This window comes from Notolepis coatsorum (assembly GCF_963971535.1).
Source record: "Notolepis coatsorum genome assembly, chromosome: 3".
NCBI classification, from domain to species: domain Eukaryota; kingdom Metazoa; phylum Chordata; class Actinopteri; order Aulopiformes; family Paralepididae; genus Notolepis; species Notolepis coatsorum.
In genome coordinates, this window is record NC_140167.1 from 160,040,721 (window position 1) to 160,054,729 (window position 14,009).

Sequence of the window (14,009 nt, forward strand, 5' to 3'; positions counted from 1 at the left end):
CGCTGATAAGCCGGATCGGTACGGAATCATTGCAGGATCAAGCTGGAATTTACGTCAGATAGCCCTTACCTCTGATCGGGGCTATTCCAAAAAGAATATTCCAATTGTTTGATCGCCATCTGGTCCATCTGATGTCCATCTGGTCCACGACATAATACGGCACAACACACGCATCGCATCGAGTGTCCCGGACCCGTTTCAATGCGACCGAGTGAACCTCTAGGCTTCCCTGTACTAAAAAAACTGCGCCCAGAGCGGTTTAAACGTATCACCCGGTCTGGAACAGGGTTTACTGCACTCTCGATACTGCCACCTGGCAGGATCTGGCGGGTACTGCACCCTCTTGGTCCCAATTTCCATTTTAACCCTTTAATCGCCAAGGACGACTTTAGACGTCATTGCTCGCCATGCTTAATCTGCCAATGACGTCGTACAGCGTCTTTGAGATCAATATTTAAAAAATCTGTCATGGCAATCATATTTCACCCACGGAGACTTGAGACTTGCTGTTTATCTCCTCTCAACTCTCCAACGGTTCAAGACCGCCATCTGGTGGCCGATTGGCGAATCGCCTAAACCGGAAGTGACGCGCCGGAAGTGGTGCTCAACCATCTTTCGTCCGGCCACTCGCTAACGCTAGCGGGACTCCAGCTTGATACACTGGATAGCGATCCGTTGCCAATAACTCGATAAACAACATGATTTGGACGTATATAGTATTATACAACCTGGAACTGGACCAACTAGATCGACATCCCATAATAGCGAACTTTCTGCTCCACGCTGATCGCCCAATGCTACGAGGAAGCTGCGGTGAGTTTCAGCGTGTTTGATTATTATTATACATACACACTGCTCCGATCAACATATCACCCATACTAAATAAATGATTTAACGTCGGCCACAGACTTATAACCCCCCCCCCCCTCCGGTCACAAGCAGATGATGAGGCATGACGTGTAGGACCTTGTACAATTGAAATTTTTAATCTGACGTCAATCGGTATCAAACTACATTTGATGATCTAATATATGTATTTAGGGCTATAACTCACGTTCTGCAGAATGCTGCAGAAAACGATAAAAACATATTTATACTTTAGACCAGTGGTCACCAACCCGTCGATCTTGATCGACTGGTCGATCTTTGAGACTGTCCCTGTAGATCTTTCCATGAAAAAAAAAAAAAAAAAATCTTACCCTGAGAGTCCACATTACAGTTCTACTTTTGTTTTGATGTGAAAAGTGATGCTGCACTTAGCACTGACTGAGAAAGTACACATACAGTTCTACTTTTGTTTTGATGTGAAAATGATGCTTCACTTAGCACTGACTGCACTTAGCACTGACTGAGAAAGTAAACATTACAGTTCTACTTTTGTTTTGATGTGAAAAGTGATGCTGCACTTAGCACTGACTGAGAAAGTACACATTACAGTTCTACTTTATAAAATGCTAATTGTAAATATGTTTGTCAATGTTAATAATATGAGAAAGTCCACATTACAGTTATACTTTTGTTCTGATGTGAAAACTGATGCTGCACTTAGCACTGACTGCACTTAGCACTGACTGAGAAAGTACACATTACAGTTCTACTTTATAAAATGCTAATTGTAAATATGTTTGTCAATGTTAATAATATGAGAAAGTCCACATTACAGTTCTACTTTTGATGTGAAAAGTGATGCTGCATAAGATGACTGCACTTAGCACTGACTGAGAAAGTACATAATAGTTCTACTTTGACGTTTTAATGTTGGACCAAAGCATTGCATGTAATTAGAATACAGGCAAATAAAAGTAATTTAGTTTAAAGTACAATCTTGGCTGTCTTTTTCTTTCAACGCTTCAATAGGTAGATCTTGCCTTCACCAAAAAAAAAAAAAAGTGATCTTGGGCTTAAAAAGGTTGGTGACCACTGCTTTAGACCGTATTTTAGTATGAATATGTGAATGAAAAAGTAGAACGTTGCTACATCCGAAACGATAGATACTTGACGTTGAATGGGCCATAGTAATGTCAATTTAGCAATACAATTTAAAAAGTTATAGCCCTGCAAAGAAGGGGAACATCTCCATAGACAAATAGAGCTGGCAGAGGATGGTATAAGGATGGATATAAGCGTGGCAGTGAAAGGGATAACGGCCAAATACAGGTCCGTGACATTGAATAGAATATTCAAATCGAAAAAAGGAAAACCGATCAAATAACGAGTATACTTGTTGTTGACGTTCAAATGATGGTGTGCAATAACGAGTATACTCATTGTTGGTGGGGAATGAGTTAAAATATAAAAATCCATACCAGAAGCAGTTTTCCCCTCCAATGTGTACAAAGTGTGTTTGTTAACCATCTTGGCTTTTGGCTGGTCACCCCATACTGAGGTCAGAAGGTTCCTATGATCCCAGTATTTAAGACACTAGAACAATGTGTGTTCACTCTTATACCATGACATATTGTCCCAGGAACATCCATACCGTCTGTCTCACTCCTCAGAGCGACAGAAACACAACTGTTGTTGTCAATGAAAACAGTGTCTATGCTAGTACTGCTTCTCTCTCAGAGGCTTCTGTGCAGGTCAAAAGCTCTTGGTAATAGTTTTTCATTTCAAAAGAACGGCCAAATATTACTACCACTATTATTGTTATGATTGTTGATGGACTGATAGCTGTAATGACGTACTGAACAGTTTTCAACTCAGACGTACTGAAGAGACATTTCCCTGAATCTTTTCTCCCAAGTGAATTTCCTCATGTTTACTCAAATATGCTAATGTTCTGAATCTCTTATCACACAAACCACAATGATGTGGCTTCTCTCCTGTGTGAATTCTCTGGTGTGATTTAAGACTAGTCAAACGACTAAAGCTCTTCCCACACTGGTCACAGCAGTAGGGCTTCTCTCCTGTGTGAATTCTCTGGTGTCTTTTAAGACTATTCAAACGACTAAAGCTCTTCTCACACTGGTGACAGAAGTAGGGCTTCTCTCCTGTGTGAATTCTCTGGTGTCTTCGCAGACCACTCTGTTGACTAAAGCTCTTCTCACACTGGTCACAGCAGTAGGGCTTCTCTCCTGTGTGAATTCTCTGGTGTGCTATCAGAATAGACAGTACATTAAAGCTCTTCTCACACTGGTGACAGAAGTAGGGATTCTCTCCTGTGTGAATTCTCTGGTGTGATTGCAGATTAGACAGTCGACTAAAGCTCTCCCCACACTGGTCACAGAAGTAGGGCTTCTCTCCTGTGTGAATTATCTGGTGTGATTTCAGATGAGACATTTGACTAAAACTCGTTCCACACTGGTCACAGCAGTAGGGCTTCTCTCCTGTGTGAATTATCTGGTGTGATTTAAGACTAGTGAAATAACTAAAGCTCTTCCCACACTGATCACAGCAGTAGGGCTTCTCTCCTGTGTGAATTCTCTGGTGTATTTTCAGATTAGACAGTAGACTAAAGCTCTTCTCACACTGGTAACAGCAGTAGGGCTTCTCTCCTGTGTGAATTCTCTGGTGTTTTTTCAGATTAGACAGTAGACTAAAGCTCTTTCCACATTGGTCACAGGAGTAGGGCTTCTCTCCTGTGTGAATTCTCTGGTGCGTTTTCAGATCATTTAGCTGACTAAAGCTCTTCCTACACTGGTCACAGGAGTAGGGCTTCTCTCCTGTGTGAATTATCTGGTGTATTTTAAGACTAGTGAAATGACTAAAGCTCTTCCCACACTGGTCACAGCAGTAGGGCTTCTCTCCTGTGTGAATTCTCTGGTGTGATTTCAGACTAAACAGTCGACTAAAGCTCTTCCCACACTGGTCACAGCAGTAGGGCTTCTCTCCTGTGTGAATTCTCTGGTGTGATTTAAGACTAGTCAAACGACTAAAGCTCTTCCCACACTGGTGACAGGAGTAGGGCTTCTCTCCTGTGTGAATTCTCTGGTGTCTTTTTAGACGAGACAGTTGACTAAAGCTCTTCCCACACTGGTCACAGGAATAGAGTTTCTTTCTTGTGTGAATGCACTGGTGTTTATCAAGATTACTCTTTGAACTGAAGCTTTTTCCACACTGGTCACAGCAGAGACCTTTTCTTCCATCCAAGCCTCTTGGTTTCTTCCCAGGCCTGACAGGACAGCTATCTGGATGGAGATAGTGATGGAGAAGAGTGTCAGAGGAAGGAGAGATTTGGTGATTTTATTCAGCTTAATTTTCATGTAAGAGGTTTATAATGGTATGTAGCTGGGTTGTATAGTTTAAGAACACAGTGTAGTCCAGAGTCGTCTACAGTTCTAGACTAAATATCGGGTACAGTTCATTAACGATACAATTTTTAAACGTATCGTGGACATCGTGATGTTTTGCACAAACCCTCATGTCAGTTTCTAAGCCGCCACGGCTGAGATGAGACTTGCTTTACCGGCAGCGCTTTCCTCTCTCCCTCTCAGTCACACACTTGCCCAATTTTACGTCACGTACACGCACGCATGCACACACACGCACACACACACACAGAGAGGCGTGTTTGTTGTTTTGAAGAAACACGGAAAGAGGATAGAGCGTGAGAGAAGTGAAGAGAGTTTAGCGAGTTTAAACGTTAGCCCTACGTGTTTTATTCAGAAACGGCAATGGAATATGGAGGCGCCAAGGCGGACGAACTGCTTCCAAAAAAGTAGTGGATAGGAAACACAGTACTGTGCAAAATATAAATTGTCTTTTTTTCTGTATTAGTGTGTCAGTAGACTACTCTTTTAGATTTTTAGAAACTTTTAATTTAAATATTTTTAAATTTCCGGGGCAGGATTACTTAAGTTAGCTGGATAAGCTTGCCAAACCCTCGGGAAAAAATGGCAGCTCCCATCCTCAGAGATCCCATTATACCATTCTGAATAATGTTTTTCTGCTTAGTTTTTCTAGAGGGGTCGCGAACAGCCGCGGAGGGGGGGGGGTCGCAAGATGGTTTCCAGAATGTATTGATTTCATACAATGTGTGAAATAGTCCTATAATTAAAAACAATTAAAATACATTAAACTGGTAAAAGAAATGCTTTTGAAATGTAAAATAGACCTAAAATGACAATAAACAATCTTGAATCTAATTACTTTTAGACAATTCCTGTGAGTCTATGGAACACATCTGTAAGGTTTTGTATTTCTAATCAAGTCCTCTAGAGCAGTAATTATTGCACGGATCGGAATACGCATGGGAGTGTGCGTGTGGGCTATGATATTTTGCAACAGGTTGATGTGACGCGAGTGCTGATAGAGAGAGAGCGAGAGAGAGCGATAGAGAGGGAGAGAGATGGAGAGACAGATAGAGAGAGAGAGGAGATGCTCCAAGAGCATGCATGTAGGGATGGGAATTGATAAGATTTTATCGATACGATTCCATTATCGATTCTGCTTATCGATACGATTCTTTATCGATTCCCTTATCGATTCCTGATCATTTATAATTTACATAAATAAATTGGAAATGCAACAGAACTAAGCTGGTTAGAATAACAACAGGCAACTTGACATTTCTGATTGTCATTTATTGTTGGGCCCCCATGTCAGAAAAATACAAAAACTGTAAAAAAAAAAAATTAACTATACACTTCTATAAAATAATGTATTTGAGATTCTCTTAAACATTTTTTTTTTTTTTTTATTCTTAAAGGCCAACTTGCAGGTTAAACCCTACTCTTCAATTATGGGTAGTTTACATCATTGGTATCTATTTATTATAATTTTTTTTCCATTTGACGCCGGAAATTCCACTCAGAAAGGCTTTTGCATTGTTTATTTTCCACTAGCTCCATTGTTGGGCGAATTGTTGATTGTGGGCGGTGGCTACAACCAGGGGCTGAGATATGCAGATCAGTGCCTAATTCACGTCAGCGAACCCATCAAATCAGAGTGGCTTGGTTCAGTGGGGGAGGACCTTGTCTTATCTGAACTGGAGGAATGCGCATTTTTTTTTATTTGTGACATTGATAGTGTTGATACAACCCCACATTGCTAGAAAACAATGCTAAACACTGGAAAAGGCAATTTATAAGATAGTTCCCATTTAATTTTTTTGGACTTCATGGTGTTTTTGTTTTGTTCTTGATTTATTGTGATGTTTCTTCTTGACTTGTTTAAAGAAGATGTGTCTGGCCCATGGGGACATTAACATGTGTTGTCGAGCCTTACAAATAAATGTGATTTTATTTGATTTATGATACCTAACAGTGGCGTCATTTCAGTAAAAGCCAAGGTATGGCAAGGGAGGGGGTGGGTGAAGGGGGGGGGGGGCGGCATTTGTCATGTCCTATTCCAATACAAAATGTTACTTATGATTGTACTATATTCTATTGTGCTATATTTAATTTAGTTTATATCCCATTACATTTGATTATGCCTCTTTATTTACAGTTGTCCAGCCCTGACCTACGGTATATTTGATTTCATCGTTATATTATATTATATTGTGCTTAACTTAGTTCATATTTCATTTTATTCCACCTCTTTATTGTATTATCTGTCTGTTAATGTCCGTCCGCTAATGTCGCACCGAAAACAACCAAAGCACATTCCTTGTATGTGAAAACTACTTGGCAATAAAGACCTTTCTGATTCTGATTAATTTCTCCATCACCGCAAATCAACCCCTCAATTAATACCGCCGCAGGGGGGGGGGGGGGGGGGGGGGGGGGCGTCAACCCACGGGACAATGCATTGGGAACTTGTATCCAACGAGACCTACCCCCGTGAATATTATTGTGCTGATCAGAATACGGGCGTGTGAGTGGGAGCTTGCGCAAAAACACCAATATCTTTTTTAATTTCAAATGTCAAATTTGGCTAGAAGCCAAGGTATGGCCAGTGGCATGATGATGATTCATTCTCCTCGACACTTTTCACTTTATATTTTCACACTTATTACTGTACATTACTGTATATCTCTGTATATTTTTGGCTGGATAGTTGTATATTTAAGATTTTAGAATGTATATACCGGACCGTATTTTATTTGATTCTTTATTCTATTTTATTCTTATTTTTAAAATTATTATATTCTTATTCTTATTTTAGTCCTATTGACTACCTAAATGTTTATTGTTGTGCCGAATTTCCCTCGGGATCATTCAAGGATTTCTATTCTATTCTATTAAGCCAGGCACATTTAAAGAAATATAATCTGATTTATTGGGGTAATGAGGCACTTCAAATTAGCCTATAGATATGCATTTAACTTGGAGATATTTTCCCGTTAGAAAATCATGGTTTCGGCGATCGACACCTCCCCCTTTTGAACTAAGGCAGCCACGCGCAATTATCCTGATTAATTAAGTCTGGTTCGAATTAACAAGATTGTTTGAGCCCGAATGAGCCTTTGAGAAACCGAGATAGCCTGACTTCAATCATCGAGTTAATTTAAGCTGGTGAGAGAAAACGGGTGTTTTGGGGACCTTTTTCAATGTATGTGATGTATAGATTGGGGGGAGATGGTAGCATCTAAACGGTGCCAGGTCAGAGAGGGTCGAAATGTGTTTGCCTTAGCAGACGGTGGTAGAATAGCGGTCTGGTGGCTGGCAGCACACTGCCAGCGAGCGAATGTTGACATTCCGATCTAGAACACATTGATAACAGCAGCACAGAGCGAGGGAGAGGGGTGACATCCTTAATGAAACAGTAATGAAACGTTTTGAAATGTGTGAAAGGTTATTAGCAGTTGTCATGACAGCGCGTCGCATGACAACCAGGAGAGGGGCGGGCCGTCGTTGCTATGACGAAGATCCTATAAAGCTGACAGTGGTTCCGGGTAGGGGCAGACTACAATCAGACCAAAGGAACGAATCCCACAGGAGGGAGGAAATCATCAGAGACTCTCATCCCTCTCACCCTCGCCGGTGGGGGGGGGGGGGGAATGACACATCATCATTAGTTTCGGCTAACGGGAGAAGGGTTCTGGCTAGACAAGGCCTGAGCCACCATTGGACTGAATAACAGCAGAGACGATAGCAATGAAAATACAATATGATAACATCTGGGCTGAGGCTTCTGTTTATATCAATAAACAACGCTCTTTCAAGAAAGGTATGCTGTCGAGTGTCGAATTCTTACGAAGGTGGAGAATTATTATGGTGGCGGATCGCACTAACGGGGAGAGATAAGGATTGTACAGCCAGTATATGAGACGTCGGGATCATTAAAAGTACACAACGCAGAGGGACCATGGAGAGGTGATAACACAAGAAGACGTGATACTGGCCGATTGATCAGAATCTAACACTGGCTAATAGGACTTTTGATCGGCTTAGTTGAACCAGGTACGAGGAACAGGGCCTGGTCTTCATCCTCTTAGCAGTTGTTGTTGTATTGAGCTGTACTGTATTGTACCCATTCTGCAATCGGTTAATAAAGTTTTCAATCAATCAATAAGACAAATGTATAGAAAAGCTTTTATTGTAACACTTTCATATAACAAAAAATTATATATTATTGTTTAAGAAAATGTTTTAGCCGTATGCTTGACTATTATTTTAGGCATGGCACAACAAATAAAATAATAATAATAATCAAATGAATAAATAAAATATTAAATAGGCTACACGTCTCTATTTTTGTGTTACAAATTGTGCTCACTGATATGAACATAGGCCTCTTTACTTTTTCTTAAAAAAAAGTAAACATCAAGAAACATGCTTATGGTATTCCATAACATGAATATTCTGTAACACAAGATTCAGTGCTCAAGAACATAATAGGCCTAGTGCTGAACATTCTATTTTATAAAAAACACAGCGCTGAACGCTATTGTTTTTGTCGTCTCATTAATCCCCAACCATGCACTAATGCACCGCAAGTACTGTATCGCTGCTGGCGGGACAAAACCTTGTAACTCCAAAAACCCAACTTTTCAGCAGATGAAAAAAACGAACACAGATTTGAGGGTGAATAGAGTTACGAGGTTTAGACAGATGATTGGTTTAATGCTTTCCCATTGTGTAGACTTTGTAAAACCACACACACATGGAGGATGATCCGAGTTGATAAAAAAAAAATACAAATAAAAATTGAGTTACGAGGTGTTGTCCCGCCAGCAGCGGTATGTTACATTGCGCTGGTTTATGTTGTCGCTCAAGCTGTTTGTCGAGAGGTTGATCTCCCTCATGACATGTGAAGAGTGAAAGTAAATTATTTTAATCTTTTATAAATATGCTCTTGGTCAGAACTTACTTAAGGCTCTACTTGAAGCTGCACGGTCCAGTAATAAAATAGATTCCTGTATAACAGCCTGTAGTGCACTATGGTGCTCTCTGTGGTGCTGAAACCTTCAGAGGCGCATTTCTAGTGTTCGGACTACACTACGTCTTCAAGAATTGAGAAATATGCACAGCATATTGGCACGTGAAAGTTTTAAGTGCATACAACATTTTAGAGTGGCTTCGCTACAGCACGGCCATTTTGAACCGAGTGTGGAATTTCAGAATAATAGTGCATCACTTCTCAATCAAGCACAGCACAGATATATAGCCTATATATTTAGCATTGCAACAAAGAAAAAAAGGTTGTAGAATATAGGTTTATTCAAGAACTGAGAAATTAATAGAACAAATCGTAATAGGAATGTTCAAGTGCAGAGATTTTAGAACGGCTTCGCACGTCGTTTTAGCCTACTTCTTAACACTTTCAGCGCCACGCTTAATCCTCATCTCTGCCGGTAGAAGGCCATCTTAAAATTTCCGCTGTGTTTCACAATGTTTGCAGAGCTGTGTGTGTGTTCTGCAAATTTTTACCCCAAAAATTCGATCGTTAGAAAAAGCCTTGTTTATGACCAGTAAAGTAAGCCACAGTGATTGTTACATAAACATGTTTCACGTTCGGTAAAATAGACATAGGGGGTCCTTACCTTAGCCAGAAGTTAATCAAAAAAGAATAATTCCAATGATCCCATCGGCAATCGCGATTACGGGACACTATAGGTTTTGAGGTGATCAGATCTGCTAGCGATTGCTTTGGAAGAGCTCCTCCCCCACAGATAGGCCTTTCACAGGCTCCGTGCTGGAGCCGGTTCCCGAACGTAATCTCGCACCGGCCGGCATGTTCACACCGGGATTAATTGGTTCAGAACGTGACAAATCGGTGCTCAGCTGGCACCGGAAAATAGTTGGTTTTTCCTCGCGAACCGTGACATCATCAGTGGGCGTGTCATATTCTAGGCTGTGAAGACGAGTAAATGGGGGAAAGTAGAGAGTCTGCATTGCACTCAACCGATCCATTCAACAGGAAGCGATTTGCGACTGATCTCAAAACAAGATCAGATTCAAATGTATTTTGTTATGATACAGCACAAGTACAATACACCATTAGGGGTGTAACGGTACTCGAATACGTACTCTACCGCCTCAATGTGGTCCTCCGGTACAGTACGCGCTGTGCACCGAACGATTGCAACGGTACGGAACCTTTTTTTGCTGAACTTAAATCCCCCCGGCCCTAATATAACGTGCACAACTAACCGGATGTTGTTTGTTCATCCCACGCAGCAACGCAGCTACACTGAATGAGAGATGTAATTCAGCATAGCATATTAGCCTTAGTATGGCAGGTACAAGAAGATGCTCCCACAACATTCAAGTCTCCCGTTTGGGATCATTTCGGATTCCCAGTTAACCACAGTAATGGATAGGCCTGCCACGATAACAAATTTTGCTGGGCGATTAATTGCCCCCGAAAATATCGCGATAAGCGATATTATTGCGACCGGTTAGAGAATTTTTTTTGGGAAATTTATTTCCCCAAACTTTTATTTTGAAGCCCACCGCTCCGTCTTTTCCGGTGTTTTAGACTTTTATTTTGAAGCCCACCGACCGGACCGGAAGTATTGTTGTGATTATCCTAGCTTGCTGATGCTGCTGGTAGATCGACATGCTGCTGGTGGACTGGGGCCAGCTAACGTTAGCTTGCTGATGCTACTACTACTTCGACATGCTGCTAATGGGCTGGGGCCAGCTAACGTTAGCTTGCTGATGCTGCTGGTAGATCGACATGCTGCTAGTGGACTGGGGCCAGCTAACGTTAGCTTGCTGATGCTACTAGTAGATCGACATGAGCTAATGATAAAACAAATGTTGAGATTGTTGGTGAACAACTAACTTTAAGTTAGTTTTAACGTTAGCTACTAACGTTAAAATGCTAACGTTACACTACAAATAACGCTACTTGGTTAAAAGGAGCAACACTATTGAGAAATGTAGTTAAGCTATGTGGTGTTGCCCCACGGAGCTCCTGTGCTGTGCTCTCTGCTCTGTAGTAAAGCCAGCGGCCCGCCTCCCAACACGGACAGTGACTGACAAGGGGCACTGGTTCCGCCTCATTAAAACAAACGCGCAAATAGCAATTAATCGCGCCCGTCAAAATCATTGCATTAATTTTAATTATCGCGGCAATTAATCGATTTATTGCTTATCGCGGCAGGCCTAGTAATGGACAAAGACAGGTGGATCGCACTAAAGCTACGTGCCAGCTAGCCCCTTTTGTGACTGTGATGCACACTTGTGATGCAAGCCTTGCATCACAGTCACGAAAGGGGCTACGTGCCGGCTAGGGATGGGTACCTTTCACATTTGAACCGATACCGGTACCGGTACCTGTGAATCGATACCGGTACCCAACGGTACCTTTTTTTCGGTACTTTAGTCTCAAGAAATTTTATTTACCTACCTCAGTCGTAAAAAAAAAATCCAAACTTCAAATAACTACAATTTCGACAGTTTTCGGCTTGTCATTGCTCCGACTGCTTTGTTGTTGAATCAAGTCAAATCCTAGGTAAGCATATATTGTGCGTGTGAACGTTGACATGAAAAGAAAAAAGTAAAAAAAAATTAAAAAAAAAAAGTAAAAAAAATAAAATAAAAAAGATTTTTTTTTTTTTTTTTTTTTTTTTTTTTGGTTTCTCACTTGATTCGATACTCGGTAGTACCGGCGTGTTTCGGTTCGGTGCCTCAAAAGTACCGAATTCGGTACCCATCCCTAGTGCCGGCATTGTTCAACTTTATTGCGAACTTTATCACGCATTTGAAACGGCATCACCCGAATGTGAATATCACTGGTACGAGGAAGAAACAGACCCTAGTGCAAACCCAGCTCCCCGTGGCATTCAAGCAGTATCTCGCTATTAATTCAGACCGGGCCAAAGCAATAACAAACGCCATAGGGCCCGCGTCCACCTAGCGCATATTTCTCCGTGAAACATGCTGGGAGTGCGCCGGCAGAGCTGGCTTGAAGCGCATCTTGTAGATGACAGAAAGAAATCTACAGCCATGCCGCGGTTTTGCACATATTATAGCATATTTGAATAACTTTATTGTATATTAATTATATATATAGTTATTGCCTGACACCACAGTTCGCCCTTTGCTTTTTATTAGCTTTTTAGTAGTGTATTCGTGTAGTTATTATTATTAGTTTTGTCGCGAATCTCAATGGTCTGTGGGAGACAGCCAGACAGGCAGGCAGCTCCGGTGTCAGGTTACAAACAGAGTGGTAGATGAATGGCTGTGATTGGTTGTCTGAAAATTAGCTCCAGCGCATCGCTCTGAAAGTTCAGAAAGTTTCAACTTTCGGCCGCACAAAAAAGCTGAGAAAAGAAGCCGACGGCAGCGCACTTCCTAGAGGCGGCCGCATGCGCTCCCTCCCCATTGGAATACATTGAAAACAGATGCGTGCGGTCAGAAATATGCGCCAAGTGGACGCGGGCCCATAGGTGTTTTTATAGCAGCAGATCTGCGACCATACTCCGTTGTCGAGAACACTGGGTTTAAGCACAGTAATAGAGCCCCGCTACCTAGTTCCCTCTCGTTAAAAAGTACTGTTCCACGGCATGGACCCGATTGAATAACACCATGCTAACATTACCAGACATGAGAAATTGCCACTGAGCTCATTCTGCACCTTCTTGTTCATGTGTACAAAACATCGATCTAAGCAAATGAATAAAGGGCAGATGAATTACAGGAGGTTTTGTAAATACAGTACTGAATTTTTCCATCCGGACACATGCAATTTGGAATATGAATATAGAATATTAGGGCTATAAATTACCTTATTATGGCCAAGTCAAACATCTATGGATCAGGCCAAATCTCCTCTTTCCAATGGCAGAGTTCAATCTGGATTTAGTACCACCAGGCGCACTTTACAAGGCAGCAAAGACCATGAATGAAATCTACTGTAACTACAGTAACTTTTTTGTAATGAAAAATGCTCCTCCATTTTTCATGAGATTTTCAAGACGTTCAGAGACCTGGTATTCTATATTCATATTTCAAAATGCATGTGTCCGGATGGCAAAATCCAGTACTGTATCTACCCCCTGTAAATCATCTGCCCTTTATTCATTTGCTTAGATTGATTTGTCTTCCAGGTACTGCACAGCACCCTCTCTCACCTTGACCGCCAGAAGGGGGGCTATGTGAGACTGTTGTTCATTGACTACAGCTCAGCGTTCAACACCATAGTCCCCACCAGACTGGTGGACAAGCTGATTGAGCTGGGTCTGAGCTCCGCTCTGAGCGCCTGGGTACTGGACTTTCTGAGCGAAAGACCCCAGGCGGTCAGTGTGGGGGGTCAGACCTCCAACACCATCACCCTGAGCATCGGGTCCCCCCAGGGCTGTGTTCTGAGCCCCCTGCTGTACTCACTCTACACACACGACTGTGTGGCCAAGTTCAGCTCCAACTCCATAGTGAAGTTTGCAGACGACACGGTGGTGGTGGGGCTGATCTCGGACAACGACGAGAATGCCTACCGGGAGGAGGTTGAGGTACTGGAACGCTGGTGCCAGGACAACAGCCTGCTCCTGAACATTGGTAAAACCTAGGGGTGCACCGATATATCGGTCGGGTATCGGTATCGGCCGATAAGTGCCTTGTTGACTGCTATCGGCCTATCGGCCGATAAGCTCAAATGTGCCGATAGCAGTCGCGATAAATAACCATCAATTTGTGTAGCGTCAAAAGGCAAAAAAAAAAAAAAAGTTCACTCGCGAC

General features: G+C 41.9%; 1 protein-coding gene across 1 annotated transcript in view; it reads right to left on the reverse strand.

Annotated features, from left to right (window-relative positions):
* Positions 1 to 959: 959 nt before the first annotated feature.
* The window catches only part of LOC311225241 (uncharacterized protein), a 66,837-nt gene continuing 53,787 nt past the window's right edge, over positions 960 to 14,009 (reverse strand). Inside the window, exon 3 of the mRNA XM_084310458.1 lies at positions 960 to 4,127. Coding sequence (XP_084166584.1) covers positions 2,695 to 4,127 — 1,433 coding nt within the window. The 3' untranslated portion in view covers positions 960 to 2,694. The remainder of the gene's footprint in view (positions 4,128 to 14,009) is intronic.